Genomic DNA, 16,855 nt, shown 5'->3' on the forward strand with positions numbered 1-16,855 from the left:
CCCCCCAGGCCATTTTAAAAAGGCTGACACATGAGCCCTGCAGGCAGCTTATTGGTATAGGATGAGACCACAGTGCTATGAGGTGAAGGGCCCCTGGCAGTGTCCACCACCGTCCCTCTCCGTGGAAACATTGATGGGGAGCACACACAATGGGCAGGATGCCCAGTGAGCCCAGCAACCAAGCCAGCCCACTTGGAGTTGGCTCTGGGACTTCAGGGCTTAGTTCCTTCCAGATGGGAATGATATTTTTTAAAAGCTGTCTTTGTTGACAGGTATAAAGTAGGGGGAGGATCAAGACAACACAAGAGGTGGCCAATTATGAGATCTGCTTACGTCAGAGCACCGTGTGTGGCCAGCACAGTGTGGAGGTTTCTCAGAATTGGGGAATTTCAAGTCAACTCTTAAAATCAGGCTGTCACTGAAAAGCCTCATTATCTGTGAAGGGATCCCCACAGAGAGCTACCCCTGAAGCTGAGTGGAGACAGGGAGCATCTCCCGTTCCCTGCAATCTCCACGATGTGCAGAGGTAAGCCTTCCTTGCTGCTCTTCAGTACCCGTGAGAGCAACGGAATCTCCTGGGGATTCCAGGAAATAGAGCCGTCCAAAGCCCTGGTATATCTGATACCCTTTGCTAAGTTCTGTGTCCACTACAACAAAAGGTTGCAAGCACTGCTTTTATTTGAGTTGTGGAAACAGTTTTGTGTGTGTGTGTTTTAAAGAGCAGCCAGGCATGGTGGCACACACCTGTAATCCCAGTTACTAGGGAGGCTGCAGCAGGAGTATACCTAGTCCAAGACGAGCATCTTCAGCATAGAGAGGCTCCATCTCAACAACAGCAAGGACAGGAGACCAGTTAGGGGAAACAGCAGATACTGAGAGAGCACATATATTTGTACCCATCCAGGCCAGGGACGCTGCCCCCTAGTTTTCTCTATCTAGGTAGCTATGATTTATGATGTTTGGTCTCCCATGACACTTTTCTCAAATGGTAATTGCGTCTATTCTCCCTCCCTGCTTATTATATCATAAGCAGGAGCACTTTGCTCAAGTAAGAATTTTCAATTAAAAAATCTCCGTATATGTACGTATGTATGTATGTATATATATGTACATGCACATATTTATGTATATATATATATGTAATCTTTAAAAGCAAATTTAGGGGGTTCTTTTCAGAAACAATTGACTGTGAACAAAAGGGAAGATTTTAATTTAGAGGCTCCTTATCCAAGTGAAACAGAGACATTCTTCTGCTTCTGAAAAACGATGTGTCCTGGCAGATAAATGGCACGTTCCTCCCTGCCATCCATTAGCAATGAGGACCGGGCAATTTTTTTTTTTTTTTTAAAGAGGGGACTAATGTGATGGGCTTGCTAGAAAAGAACCAGAGAAAGAGAAAACGGAGGCATTTTCATTTTCGTAAAGATCTGTGAAGTTTTAGGCATCAATGCTCTGGTGGGGAATCTGGCTGGTGATAAGCTGGGGACTTCGGAGCAGAGGGCGGGTGTGACGGCAGACTGCTTGCAGTGGCCCTGACTCCTTTATGTCGTCACCATGGCCCTGTGCAGCTGCTGTCCTCAGAGCTCCCTTATGAGGTCAGTGTCATGATTCCCATTTCCAGATGGCTCTCGATGGTATTAAACACCTTGCCCGGGTTACATAGGTAGTGAGTGGCAGAGCCAGGACCTGTGCCCGGGTCTGGGAGACTCCAGGACCTCCGTGTGCTGCTATATCTTCCCACAGATGTTGTGCCTTACAGAGAAGTTACCCCACAGTTCTGAAGGTCATGAATAAGAGATGCGTCAGCTTCTAGAAACTCAAGGCAAAAGCCTGCCTCCTGTCTTTCCCAGCCTCCGAGGCCACCTGCGTTCCCTGGCCTGGCATCCTCTCCTCCACCTTCAAGGCCAGCCCTTCAGCATCTCGAAGTCCCTGTGTGACATCTGCTCCTTTACTACACCTTCTCCTACTACGTCCCTCCTGCTTCACTCCTTGTAAGACCCCAGTGAGGACATTGGGCCCCACCAGGTAACCCAGGTTCATCCCCATCTCAAGATCCTTAATCCCTTCTGCAAAGTCCGCTTTTACTATGTAAGGTGACACAGTCACAGGTTCTGCAGCTCAGATGTGGTCATCTGAGAGGAGGAGTGGCATTGCTGTAGGTCCCTCCCTTATCTATCACATTCTGAGGCCTCATAAATACAGAAATTATACAAATAAACTGCGTTCCCTAGTGTATGTACTCAGCCGGGGGCTGGTGATCCCAAGGGGGCCAAAGCTGGTTCTGCCGTGAGAATGGAGGGTTGTATTCTTCCTGTGTGCAGAGCGCAGGTGCCGGGCGCGCAGGTGCATGGCACACGTGCGCCCCCTCACTGTGGCCAGCCGGGTTCTCTGGGCTCTCAAATGCTGCAGGCCTCCTGTGAGGGCCACAGTCCTTCCCATCTGATCCCCTCTGCCCTGCTGCCCACGCCTCAGGTCCTCCTGAGGGAGAAGGTGACTCCAGTTCTCTCAATTGGCCATTTTTTGTTACTTTATCTGCTCACTCGGAGTTGGATTTGATGCTAATCCTTGCCATACTGCTCTTGGGGGGGGGGCGGTGCATGGCAACTTTTGTAAAAACATAAGTCGGAGAACAATTATCTTCCAGAAGGTTGAAGCCTGTTGGGGCATTTCCTCCCTGGAACATCCAGGCTTGGTCTTTATCTCTTCCTTTTAGCTTTAGGTAAGTAGCTGTCATCTCAGACGGGGCCAGGAAATGATTGCTGAATGTCACCAGGGGCTGTGGCATCTCCCGGCTCATGGCTTTCTAAATGGAACACTGTGTTCTCTTTGTAGGATGATTAATCGGGTCTGGCCTGGAGGAGGGGGAAGAGATGGCATATTTCGTGGTTTCTAACTCTGGGATTTCTGGGCCGTGAGAGATTTTGCTTTTCCTTCGGAGTTCCCAGGGTCCGCAGGTGAGCACACCCGGGGAGCCCGGCATCGGGGCAGCGGGGGAGGTGGGTCCCCTCCAAGATGGTCTGAGTGACCGAGATGCAATAGCTTCTCGTGTCATACGTGTGAAATGACATGTTCCATGTCACACATTTGGAGCGGGGATCCTGACCGGGGGCTTCTGATCCAAAGTCAAACCCCTCTGCTGCCTTATCTACTGTAATCCTGGTCTCTCCTGGCTTTCAGTCACATCTCCTCAGAAGAGATGAGGAAGGTTCTGGGTTGAATTGTACCCCCCACCCTCAAAGATATGGCAGTCCTAACCCTGTGAAAGTGACCTTATTTGGAAACAGCATCTTTGCAGATGGTCAAGTTAAGATCAGGCCAATCAGGGTGGGTCCTGGTCTAATGACTCTTTCCTTATTAAAAAGGGAAATTTAGACTCAGAGACAGAAGTGTTCAAAGGGAGGGAGGGTGCGGTGAAGGTGCAGGGAGAAGATGTATCCACAAGCCCAGGGGACAGGCCTGGGACAGCCCCCACCCCGCCCTTGGAAGGAGCCCATCCTGCCAGTGTCTCAGTTCTAACTTCTGGCCTGTGCACGGTGAGACAATACATTTCTGTTGTGTGTGGCAATTTGTTATAGCAGCTCCAGGAAACGAATTTGGGTGAACTTTCCAAGGAGTTTGGAAAGTTTGCTATGAACAGGAATGAGATGGACCAGAGAGCAGCAGCCCGCCCAGCATGGTACTGACCTTCATCGTAGTGCTGAACAGTATGGGTGGATATCATCACTGGGATCCCATTCTGATCACACACGCTGTTGGATGCCTGAAACACAACAGGTGGCTGTTACTGGGCAAGTCTTCAGGGAAAATTGGAAGAACTCTGGGAATAGCCTGAAGATCACTTCACAGAATTAAACTTCATTTACAGGCTGTTTCTAGTCACTCCTGAGCTTTCTATCATGCCTCAGAGTAATGAAATAACCTCTTCAGGGCCTGGATTCTGTCCCCCCCCAATGCACTCTCTGGTTTATGCCTGTCTTAGTGAGTGTCACAGTCAGGCAGGCACCTGCCCTGGGGCACTGAGGCTCCTGGGCTCTTTCCTAATCAGGATGGAGCAAAAATTTAACATGCTGATTCCCAAACCTGGGGGTTAGCTCACTCCACCACCTGGCACACACCAACACAACCATCAGCCAGGATGCTGGTCAACAAGCCTGTCAGATTCAGGAGGTGCAGTGTTGTGTGCATGTGTTGTGTGCGTGTGTTGTGTGTGTGTGTGTTTTGTGTACTCTTCTTCATACTCCCTCTCTTTATCTTCATTGTTGTAAACACTTTATAATTTCAGGGCACTGCCCTGATTATTTTCCTCTTCTGTTACTTAGTATAGATACTTTCAAAGATTATAAAGACACATATACACACAAACGTTCATACTCACATGGGAAGAAAAACAGTTGCACAAGAGTATGTCATATAATGCCGTTTTGTGATCCAATAATCTAATTATACTCCTAATCATATATCAATCGAATCTAAATTATGTTAAGTATTTAACATACTGTCTTGTTTTGATACTACTATTAATAGTAAGAACATGTACTAATAAATACAGAAGATAAAAAACTAAAGGCCAGCTCCTAAAGGTGGGACTCTCCTCCTGTGGAGGGAGGAGAGAGAAGGCTTCCCTTTGTGTTTTGTAATGGTCATAATTGTTCAAAATAAGTCTGTGTTCTCAAATCTACAAACACCATACCAAGAAAACATCAGACCACATGGCTCAGACGATGCTACCAGCTCTCCCGGGGGTCAATATTTATATAAATTTGATGTATTGAGTAAATAGACTATCTTAAATATTTCAGAATCAATTGCCTTTTTTAAAAAAATCGGGGGCTGGAGATGTGACTCAAGCGGTAGCGCGCTCGCCTGGCATGCGTGGGGCGCTAGGTTCGATCCTCAGCACCACATAAAAATAAAATAAAGATGTTGTGTCCACCGAAAACTGAAAAATAAATATTAAAAAATTCTCTCTCTTAAAAAAAAATTGGCAGATTTCATTAACACTGTTTACTAATTCCTAATGAACAACAAGAATCTGAGAATGCCAGCCATCCTGGTGAGTGCGTTGGCGGGGGCTAGGGCCTTCCTGGTGGTGCGAGTTGGCTGGGCCCACGGATGGGCTGCTGGCCTCCAGTTCTCTGCCTGCATTGCCTGGCTCCTGGAGGCCTGAGCTAAGCAGGCTTATCTGGACTTGGAACCATCTGGGGATTTGGGAAACCTGCAGTGCCCACCCCACGACCAGAGGTTATGATTTTAGGAGGTCTCAGGTGGGGCCTGGCATCGGGAGTTTCCAGAGCATCCCAGGTCATGCTAATATACACGCAGGTTGAGGCCCACGCTGTGAGCATTCTCCTTCCCAGGCTTTCTTCAAACCCAGTCTTCTGTTCTGAGTAGGAAGCCCCTCTCCTCTGTGATCAACTTGCACGCATAGGTGTTTTTCCTGTCCGGATTTCCTCATTTAGCAAGGCTCCCAGCGTTAGGCTGAATTGATATAAAAGTACTGATGGTAGAAATTTAGTTTGCTTCTGGAAGTAGAAGGTCCAAGAAGAAACAAGAGTGTCCCTGGCCTCAGCTCTTGAATCAGCATGGGAGAGGGACCCCTCGTTAGCAAGACTGCATACTCCAACAGCAGGGAGCTTTGAAAACCCCCAGCCTGCTCAGCTCCCCCACAGTTTCTGGCTGAACTGGTGTAGAGGGCAACGCAGGCATTGCCAGACAGTGGTGTCTAAAGTGCAGTTGAGATCTGGAACCACGGATGCAAACCTGGGTTCTCACCCTCAGCCCTGTGTACATGTTGGGGCAGATAATGGTTTGTTATGGAGTGGAACCACCTGTGTATTACAGCATGTGCAGCAGCAGCCCTGGTCTCTGTGCCTTAGACACCAGAAACACCCCTCCTGGGATGTGACTATCAAAAATATCCCCAGACATTGATAGGTGTCCCTGCAAGGATCGGCTGACAAGATGCTACAGTTGAGAGCCCATCTGGGAGTAGGTGACGAACTGGCTTCCTAGGGGCCAACCACCTGTGTTCCAGAGGTGCCCATCTCTGCAATTTCTCATCGAGACTGAAGCAGAGCCCCAGAACCTGCATTTTTAACCAGCTCCTTGATGGACCCCAGAGGTCTGAGAAGCCAAACAGCAATGAGGACAGGAGTCCTTCTCCAGCATGGCTGTGACGAGCACTGGGCAGCCATTGCAGCTTCTGTCTGTGACCACTACCAGTAGCCAGTTCCCCGTGTCCGCAGTGGCCCTACCTTGTAAGCCTCCGTTTCTGATTCTTTCTCTTGGTCTTCAACTCTTTGTGGAACGCTCATTTGGTTGCCCATTGTTCCTGCATTAGACAAAGAAAGAGACAGGGGGAGAGAAAGGAATTAAACCCAAGCCAAACCAAAGTCTTCAATTGACACTTGCAGCCAAGCAGCAGACCCCCAACAGGTGGCTCTTGGATGTTATCACAGGCCCAGGTTAGAACAGGGTGCTTATGTTCGCTTTGGGGGATGAGGGGGAGATTTTGGATCCTCACACACAACAGTCAAATGGCAGCTTTCAGTAGCATGTCATTGCTGGGGAAAAATATTTATCAACGTGAAAAGGGTATTGAGGGCAAAAGATGTTTTCTTCCACTTTTAGTGGGATTCCCAGCTATTCTATCAAGGAGACCTTAGAATAAGAGTAATTGGAATAATACTTAGGATTTTACTTTCTTCTGATCCTCACTAAATTAATCCCATTAAAGCCTCTCATAGTGCTGGCATCTCTTTTTTACATTACATGATAGAGGACAGGGTGGCAGTGTGGGTAGGAGGGTTCTGGATGACCACTGACATGGTCACTGTCCCAGACTTGGAGTGTCCCCAGGCCAGGGCCGAGTCTGCCTTCTCCAGCATTTTATCTCCTATTTCTAGTAGTGTGTCTGCATTTATTAGGAGCTTAGGGGTTATGTGTGAGTTGACTGGAGGGAAGAACCATTAGTAACTGTCTCCTGTGTCAGACCCTGACCCAGGCAATGCCACACCATCTCTTCTCTCAGAGCCTTGGTGTGTCATAGTGATGATGTGACCCATTGGCCCGATAGGGACTCCAACCATGGTTTCCAGGCACTTGGCCCACATGGACTCATTCCTCCCTGCAGTGCCTCAGAGCTCTGGCAGGCAGACGGACAAGCACATAGAAAATGAGGCCAATAAATACCTGCAAAACAGGTATTACTGCCATCTCATTCTTGACATGAGGAAGTTGAAGCCCAAGGAGGTTAAAATGCTTCTCACAGTTAATGGGGTAGAGGCAAGAGATGGGCACTGTCTGCTCCAGAATGTTCTGCATATTATTACCTCCCCTTGGAAAGAAGGGAATCGAGGCTCCAAAGGTCACCAAGGACACAGCCACAACATGGCACAGTGGGGGCTGGATGCCGAGTATGTCTGATCCTAGAACTAGAGCCCTTTCCCCCACTCCAAAGACCCGCCATCTCACTACCCCACATTCTTTTTCCAGTTAGCCCTTCTCCAAAGTCGGGCCGCTGGTTCATGTGCTCCAGTGGCTTTCAGAAGAAAAACTAGGAGTTTTGGTTTCTGGCTGACAGCAGTCAATGTGTCTGCAAGGATTCCTGTGGGCTTCTCACCCTGGATGTGAGTTTTTAATTCCCAGTAAAAGATACGTGGAGAAATCAGAATTTAGGGAGGCTAAGAAAGGGCCATGGCTCCCACCACCTGCTCTCTCAGGGGAATTTGGTACCTAATCACATCCGGGGACTTTGTGTGTCTTCTGATCACACGGTGTCACAAAGCTGAGCACTATTGAAACCCACAGCACACTTGTTATTCTGCAACATTTCATGATGTGCATGCTTATAATGGGCCATCACTTCCATCTATAAATGGGACATTATGAATATAATGCAAGATCCTCAAGTCCAGGTCAGTAAACAAAGCTGTGGCCAAATTCAGCTCACGGCCTGTTCCAGTACCGCCCTTGAGCTAAGGATGGGCTTCATATTTATAAACAGTTGAAAGAATTCAGATAAAGAATCATGAGGTGCGATACATGAGCATCATATGAAGGTCAAATTTCAGCATCCCTGGTTGGAGTTTCATTGGAAGACAGCCCTGCCCATTTACTGATACATTGTCTAGAATGCTTTTATGCTACAATGTCAGAGTCGAGTTGTGACAGAAAACATGGTCTCTACAGCTTAAGATAGTTACTATTGGGCCCTCTCCAAAAAGGTCACTGACCCCGCTCAGGATCGACCTTGGGGAATGAGGCATCTGAGAGATTAAACGCTGCCCCTGGTAAGACTGGCCAGGATTGCAACGTACTGTACACAAAAGTGATACGAAAACTCTAGTAAGCACAGTCATGATAAAGCAATAATAGTAACATCATTTAGTTAGAGCGCTCCATGTGTCAAGATGAGGTTCTAAGAGCTTCACTTGTTGTGAAGCTAATTTACTCCTTGTAACACATCAGCAAGGCAGTGGAATTATCATTCTAGATTTTCAGACGAGGAAAATGAGGTATATAGGTTAAATGTTTTGGCCAAGGTCATACATAAACAAGAGCATACGTATATACACATGCAAGAATATATTTACTCACCAAATTTCTCCATCTATATTTAGCTTTTAACAGGTTTAACATTATTATTTAATGATGGGCCTACAAACATTATAAGTATTCATTTGAATTTGATCCTTTTGGGGAGCTACTTTCAATAAGTGCTTAAGGTTATGATGTATCTGGGGCTGGGAGGTGGGGGATATCTGCAGGCAGAAGAGAACTTCTCCCCCCACGGAGCTGAGGTTACATGATCCTGATCACTGTGCATTTTAAGTGGCCTCTTGGCAGCTTCAGGGCCAAGGGGACTGAAAGGAGAATCCAGCCACACATCTTCTGCAGGGATCACCTGGAATCAGGTAACACCCCTTCTCACCAGCTGTTAGAGCTTGTGAAACTGCTCCTGCCTGCCTGACCTTCAGTTTGTAAAGAGCAGGATTTATATGGGACAAAAGCAAAAGGCTGCTGCTGCCACCTACTGGCGGATACATGAATTTACCCCACCTGCAGGCTAGGTCAGAGTGAGTGGGTGGGGAAGGTTTGATGATTGGCAGTTACTCCTCTGCTAACCCTTGGCAAGAGGACTGCAAGTCCTCCGATGCCAAAAGGTAATTTAACTAATAAAGTAGTAATGATCACCACAGCTGAGGGGCATGGGGAGCCCCACCACGGGCTAGCCCTGTGTCCACCGCCCTGGATATAGCACAGCGTGACTCAAAGATAGGGATCTGGGCTCTGGCGTTTGGGACCCCTACTGACCACATGCTGAAGGAGTGATGTGGGTGCGTTTCTGAGCCTCCCTGGGCCTCAGTTTCCTCCTCTGTAAACTGAGATAGTAATAGGCCTCATCTCAAGGGGTTGTTATAATAATTAAGCCCCAAACAGGGCCTGTAAGTGCTGGTCATGAATAGCATTATTGTTGTTATTATCACTGCTGTTCACAGTCAGATTGCCCCGAAGTTCCCTGATAGAACCCACTGAGGAATTTGGCAGCATCTCTGATCCCCAAGACCCTCTCACCCAAGTCAGGTTGGGGTCCTGGAAGCTGTACTTGTAGCAATTGCTGCAGTGATTCTTGTTATCAGTTACCTATAGAAAATACTAGAATGGTGACTGTATTCGAGGTTGTCCCAGGAAGGAGGACCTTCTGGGATTGCAGGACTTTCATGTTAGAGCCACAAAGTCCTGGGAAACCAGAATGACTTGGGGACCACATGAGCCGCTCAGGACTCTGAGGCAGGGACCCTTTATGCCTGTAACTAGACTCGAGGCAGCTCAGACAGTGATCCTATCTGTGATGACGTTCTCTCCAGTCGTCCCCAACATGAGAAAAATCAACCAGATAGGGAGTTTTTCCAGATAAACTAATTCAATCAGAAGAGCTGGCTTTGTTTTGAAGAGAGAGAGTGGGGCGGGGGGAGAGTAAATTAAGTGTAGGTGTGGTGTTTAAACACCCTTTCTTCATGAAGCATTGATACTCTTTGTTTTGCTTTTACAGTCTGATTCAACATTAAGCCCTGTAAGCTACCTGAGGGCAGGATTTTGTTTTTGAAACTGGGTCCATGTTTGAGGCCCCACCACTTGGCAAGTGTGGGTTGGGGCTACTGTTGGGGTTCAGGGGAAAATGCTTCTTTGCTTCCCCCTCCTGCCTCAGGTCTTGGGACCGGTCCTCAGACTGGGTAGTGCATAGTATCCCCTGCATATGGCATTTTGAGGCCTCTGTGCCCAGGCCTCAGCCAGGCTGAGTGCAGGGATTCTTAGCTGGGGTTCCACACCATGAGCTTCAAGCTTTCCAGTTGGGTGTCTGGGGTTGACCACCACTGCTGTGGACATGTTGGGGGTAAGCAGGCAATCATCCTCCTGGGCTAGAACTCTTTCCTGAATGCTGCCTACCCTGACACAGAGAGCCAGGCTCAGGGATCCTCAAGTGGAAAATAATGACCTTGGCCTTCAAGGGCAACAAATTGTGGCTGGCCTGGGCTTCTTCAAACATCCACTACCTTCTAGTGTACTGTGTTGCTAGCTATGGTCTTGTCAGCCTATAAACCCAGAGGAACATCCTGCCTCTGCTTTCCTCCACCCAGGGTGTGTGTGTGTGTGTGTGTGTGTGTGTGTGTGTGTGTGTGGTCATGCCTGCTGCTAAGCCTCTTCTCTTCCAGATGGAGGTGCAGAAGTGGGGACAGGCCCTGTGAAAGGAAGTGAGGCTGCCTGAGTCCAGCAACTGTGCTCTGCTCCTTCACCAGGGGAGAATGAATGCAGTGAGATAGGCCTCTCTAATGTCCCCAGATCATGAGCTCTAGCAGGGCACCTGATCCTTCTGACCACATCTTCTGACCTTGTGGAAAATGGCAGTGACAGTAGTAGCATCTGTGGACTTTTCTGTGTGCATGCAGTTCTGATTGCCAGGTTTGGCTTCTCTTGGTTCTCCAGGTAACCTTCTGGGTTACTTTATTTTACCAATTTTCTGATGAGAAACTGAGGCAGGAAAGGTTTCAGTACTTACTGTACTGTCTTCAGACATCATGGTATTTTAGGGAGGGTTAGATGAGACAGGCATGTGCCTAACCCCCATGCATTTGGAGAGAGAGCCTATAACCAATCAATCAAGGTTAAATGAAGTTATAAGGGTGGGGCCCCCCTCCAACAGGATTAGTGTCCCTAGGAGATGAGACACCAAAAGACTCCCTTTCACTTACTCTTTGACATGAGAATGCGTAGCTAGAAGGTAGCTATCCCAAGTCAGGAAGGGGCCTCTGTCCAGAACCTATTGACCCAAGCTTTGATCTTGGATTCCTAGCCTCCAGGACTTTGGGAAAGTAAATGTCTATAGTTCAAACCACCCCTTGTCCATCCCCGACCTATGGCATTTTTGTTATTGCAGCCCAAGTAGACTAACACTGACCATCTGCTATTAAGTGGGAGAATCAAGACCTAAATTTTGGAACAGGGTCCCAGACTTTTAGCTTTCACTGTCATACTTTCTCCTATCTCTCCTGCATGCAAATTATGCTATAATAATGTTAAATACTTACATGTAATATGGTAGAACATAGAATATAAAGTGTTTATGGCATTTCCATTTTTTGTGATAAGAAAATTATAACTAATCAAGGAGCATGGTATGATCTAAAGTGAGGAATGCGAAATGAAAAGTTCCCTGGTAATCACAATGTTGAACACAGGGCTTGGCAGGAGACAGATGTGTAAACGTTAGCTACCACTAACATTTACTTATTTCTCTTGGTAGCCTTATGATCAGATCTTGGTGTCCCGATTCATGAGTCAACCTGCCGCTCTGGAAGTCACCTGGAGCCCCGTCTTCCACACCAGTCGGGGTGCCTCTGACCCCTCAGGTACAGATTGGCAACGAGCCCTCCTGGGAGCAGGCCAACCCCAGCACCATTCAAGCCAGTGGAGAAAGACGTTTCTGAGGCTCCTCACCAGTGGTGTTGAGCGACTGTGGAGTGGAAGGGGAGGTCCCTGAAGGGTGGAATGGTGACAGAATGAGTCACCGAGTAAACAGGAAACACCTTCCATCAACTCGATGGAATGTAGGCACACGGTGGGCCCTCCCAGCTGAGCCTAGGCCAACATGGTGAGGCTGGCACACCCTGCAGATCAGCTGTGGCCCCAGCCCCCAACCCCAGGGCAAGGTCAATATGTGAATGAGTAAAGAGAACAGATCCACCCTGCCAGGTCCTACATCCTGCATCTGTGGCCCTCCAAGCCCCAACATAAAGCCAGGAATGCGGTGGCGATTATCAAGCGTGCCTTATACAGAGGTGCAGGCTGCTTTCTGCTCCCTGGGGTGCAGAGGACTAAAATGCAGCCCTCAGTGGGCCTCCCAACCCAGAGCCCTGGGGTGGGATGTCCTGAGCCCAGGGAAAGGGGTACTTTCATTGGAGTCTGCTGAGCGCTCCGGAATGCTTGCTGATGAATTTGTTGCTTGATTGTGTTTGTGTAAGTGGTAGATGATCCTAGGAGGCACAGCGCTCTCCGTCTGATTCTTAGTATTGCACCAAACATCTTTAAGCTAATAATAACAGAGGGGCACTAATTGAAGGCTTGCTATGTGCCTGGCAGGGCCAGGTTTGGTGAGCAGAATGCCAAGTGCAAGATCCCTCTCAGGCGGGGAAGGAGCAGAATCAGCCCTGAAGAGTGAGTGCCTCTCTGCATCTTCCCTGGCTTCACCCTTGTCCTGGCCCTGGTGCCAGGCATGCCCGTGCTGGGTCTCCTTTTCCCTTACAGAAGCCCATTAGTCCCCATTCCCTAGATGGAGAAACTGAGGCCCTGAGGGCAGTGCCTTGCCTGTGCACAGGAGTCAAGCCCCATTTGTTGGTTCAATGGATAAAGAAGAAGAACAGGCAGAAGGCTACGGAGACTTAGTGCCACGGGACTTGGGCACTGATCCTTAACACCCCACAGCACAGCAGTCGGCTGAGACAAGAGAAGCTGCCGTCACTGAGATCGTCGTCACACACTGACAAGCAGAGGACAGGGGAGCCCAAACAGGGAGTCAGCCTTCCAAAAGCCTGTGCCTCCCTCTCACAGTGCATCTTGTCATACATCAGCCAGGAAGGAAGGGTGCACAGGCCCACTCTTTTTTTGCAAAGCACAGAACCTTTTTCTAAAAAGAAAATGATCCTGGGGTCTCAGAACTCTTTGGAAAAAAGAATCCTCTGTGATTTAGGACATTTGTCCATCTCTCCCACTCTTTCTTAAATTGGAAAGCACTCTAGGATGTGCCTCTCTTGTCTTTTATCTAGGGGGAAGGTGGGGTATACATACGCACCAGGGCTTTCAGCCAGCTGGGGCACAGCATGCTGGGATTGGGTGAGGCCCTGAAGGAGTGCGCCGAGCCTCAGTTATCAAGAAGGGTGCTATTTTAACACAGTTGTTGCAAACCAAAATTAATGTTGTCACTGATCTTATTTTTGCTGAGTGGGTGAAGGTTTTGTTCATCATGGCTAGCTTGACATTAATGTTTACTTTTTAGATTTGTCGTAGAATTGATCTTGATGGCTGGGTTTCTCGGTGGCCCTTCAGTTTGGCCCACTCACTTCCTCTTTCCCACCAGCCTTGACTGGATCCCACAGCTTCCTGTCTGGGAGACCCGGGGAACAGTCCCTCCCCGCCCCAGCAAACTTGCTTCTTTGGACTGTAAGATGGAGCCGAGGGGTGAGGCAGGAGCCAAAGCGGCAGCTGGAGTTACTAGGGCAGAGGTGTCTGGGCATTAGTCCTCTCAGTCCTTTGATGTCAGTGCGGTTACATCCATTGTACGGATGAGGAAACTGAGCCCCAGAGGGCTGAAGGAGGTTGCCTCAGGCACCTGGCCAGCTGTAGTGGGTCTGAGCTTGGCATCCTGAGGTCTGCCTCCAGGGCACCCGGGTTCTCCTCCCTCTGGCTTTTCCAGGCAGGAAAGTGTCTCAGAGGCTGATGCAAACACCCATGGTCACGCAGCCGGGGTTGGAATCCAGCTCCTGCCTCACAGAGTGATCTTGAAGGCAACTACGATAATTTGCAGGAAGAACCAGATTGACAGAAGACACTGAGTCCTTTTTCATCTCCTCTGGCTCTTAGATAGGTGCAGACTCAAAATCTGCTTCCTTCCAGGGAATGCTTACCCTGACAGAGGCCCCCAAATTACACAGCATGCCCTTCTGACGGCCGCCCTGCCCTGTGTCCTGCAATGACCCTCAGTGGTTCCATGCAAATAGGAGCAGTTTCCGTAGCCATGGGCCCGACTCTGCTCCCACAGCCGCTAAGTCCTTGTAAAACTAAAACGTTTAGGAAGTGCTATTTTTGAATCAATTTCACAGAGGGCCAAACAGAGGCTCTCAGACGCATACCCAAGATGCACAGTAGATAAGCAACAGAGCAGGGGTCAAACTCAGCCCTCCAGCCTGCACCTCTCCATTCCACCACCAACCACAACCGGGTCCCCGGCTCCGAAATGGTTACCTGTGGGATCCCCGGTGGGAGTAGCTTTGGTCTCTGGGAGTCCCCTGCCGCTTCTCCTGCTCTGGGTTCTGAGTCTCCGGCTAGTGCTGCCCAATACCAGGCTAGCAGTTGAGCCCTCTGCTTCCTGGTCTGCTGGGGCCTGCTGCTGAATACACAGCGCAGGGCAAACACAAGCCTGGGTGGAGTCGTGCCCTCCCCTCGGGTCCTATAGAAGCAGGTGCTCTTCCTGGACTCGGCTTCCTTCACCTCTCCAAGAACAACAAGGCACCTGAATTCTCACACACTGATGCCTCCCTGGCGCTCCAAACATCTTGTCCAGAGCCCCTTGCCCGCCGGATGCCAAGGTGGCCTTGGGCAGCCAGTCCCCTTCCCTAGTAACTATGGGTCCTGGTCAGAGCAGGGAAAACGAGGACCGTGAGCTCTGGCAGTTCTGCCCGCCTCCCACCCTCCTGTCTCCCAGGCCTGACCCCCAAGTGGAAGGAAATCACGTCCTGCTGAACACCAGGCCTGGAATCCTTGTCCCTAGAGGGCTTTGGACGTGTGAGGCAGGTGACCTAAAGGGTGGCCTTCTGAAGGCAGAACATAACATTGGAAAAGGCGTTCTTTTCCTCTGCAGGCCAGAAATTGAAGACAGGTTACTTAATTAGTTTTATCTCAGTAAGGATGTTTATTCAAGGCTCTTGTGAGAACATACGGAACACATTAGGAGAACATAAATTAAAACACAGAAAGAGAAACCCGGGTGCAGTGGCGAATGCCTGTAATCCCAGCTGTTCAGAAGGCCGAGGCAGGAGGATCGCGAATGTGAGGCCAGTCTGGATGACTTAGTGAGACCCTGCCTCAAAATAAAAAATAAAAAGTGCTGGGGGTGTAGCTCAGTGGTAAAGCACTAGCATTCATAGGACCCTAAGAGTCCCCCTACCAACCACATTCAAGGCAAAAAAAAAAAAAAATAGAGACGCAAGGTGGGGACATCAAATGGGAACAGGATCAAAAATAAACTGCATGTTGAATCACAGTCTTTCTCTGGAGGGTACACAAGCGTGACTTGAGCTTCCTAGTAGCCAAAGCAAAAGGAAAACATGCTCAGTTACACTGCTCAGGGCTCTTGAGGAAACGCTGGGGAGAGATGCAACTAGTAATTATGGTGGCTTCACGCCACACTGTGCTCGGGCCAGCACTCATCCCGAGGACACCAGGCTACAGATAGGCCAGAGCTGAGAGAAGTGAATCAGGGAGGCCCTGTGGCCACCCTCCCTGGGCTCATTGTCATAGAACGTGAAGGTAGAATCACAAAGCACTGTCCTCATGGTGAAGGAAGAGCCCCGTGGTCCAGGTGCACACAGAGGGAGCCGGGAGGGTATTTCAGAAGCCGCACCATAATTAGGGCAACAAATGTGACTCTAGCTAGAGTCACATTTGTTGCCCTAATTATGGTGCCTGGTCCTGACGGCTCCCATCATGGGACTAGTGTTTTACCCCTTAAAATCGGCTTTGAAACGCCCTGAACTCCCGTGCAGAATCGCCACAGTCACACGGGGGCCTCCAGCTGGTGCACACAGGTGTATTTCGCTCTTACAAAACAGTGTAAGTGCTGCACAAAACCACCCGGCTGTTCCTACCTCCCTTCTCCCCGTCCTGCCTTCCACCGACACGGCCACCCTGGGATTCCTGATGAGTGAGGGGGCTGGATGGAAGCAGCCTCCGGGTTTCTGGTCTCTTTCTTTCAAAGTCACAGTGGTCAGCAGAAGTGGGCAGCGTGACAAAGGAAGGATGAGTCAGCTCCTGGGGGACATTGCCCTCATCCAGGCTGGGGACAATTTCTGATTTGAAGGGAAAGTGTGGGTTCCCAGGACTGTTGGTGCCCAACACACTCATTTGTTAATGTCACACTTGTACCTTTCACCTGCCTTCGGGCTTGCTCACACCCCACGTGGAGAGCCCCTGGAATTGTGTCTTGGTGGCATCATGACTGCTGAGTGTGGACGGTGGCAAGGATCAGCAGGCCCATGTGCTGTGTGCCTCTGTGCCCTGGTCTGTTGTCGGTCAGATGTTCTTGTATCACCCAAGTTCAAAGAGAGCACTATTAAGAATTTCAAGATGGCGGCCACAGAGTGGTAGGCCGCGACCAGGGCCCTTGGAGAGTGCAGACGTGGTGGGAGACTTGCCTCCTGGTATGGACTTGGCAGTGGGGTCTCAGTGGAGCTCCCTCGAACACCTGCTTCATGTGCTCACCCTCACGCCCTGACTTGGTTCACCTCCTAATCGTCTCGCCTTACCATCTCCACCCCTCTTCAAATATTGACAAGCTCATGAAGTTGTCAGCTGCTGTTATCAA

At 49.3% G+C, this 16,855-nt stretch overlaps 1 protein-coding gene across 13 annotated transcripts in view; it reads right to left on the reverse strand.

The window, feature by feature from the left end:
• Positions 1-14,660, reverse strand: part of Bcas1 (brain enriched myelin associated protein 1) — a 95,879-nt gene extending 81,219 nt beyond the window's left edge. For 5 of the 13 annotated variants that reach the window (XM_048810856.1, XM_048810854.1, XM_048810851.1 and 2 more), the window contains exons 1-3: positions 14,518-14,656; positions 6,255-6,331; positions 3,685-3,760 (exon numbers count right to left, since the gene is read on the reverse strand). In XM_048810856.1, coding sequence (XP_048666813.1) covers positions 3,685-3,760; positions 6,255-6,326 — 148 coding nt within the window. In that variant the 5' untranslated portion in view covers positions 6,327-6,331; positions 14,518-14,656. Of the gene's footprint in view, positions 1-3,684; positions 3,761-6,254; positions 6,332-14,517 lie in introns of all 13 variants that reach the window. The other 8 variants (XM_048810859.1, XM_048810857.1, XM_048810861.1 and 5 more) reach the window with 4 other exon arrangements.
• Between the last annotated feature and the right edge of the window lie 2,195 nt (positions 14,661-16,855).

The sequence above is a fragment of the Marmota marmota genome, unplaced genomic scaffold, assembly GCF_001458135.2.
Source record: "Marmota marmota marmota unplaced genomic scaffold, marMar, whole genome shotgun sequence".
Taxonomy (NCBI): Eukaryota; Metazoa; Chordata; class Mammalia; order Rodentia; family Sciuridae; genus Marmota; species Marmota marmota.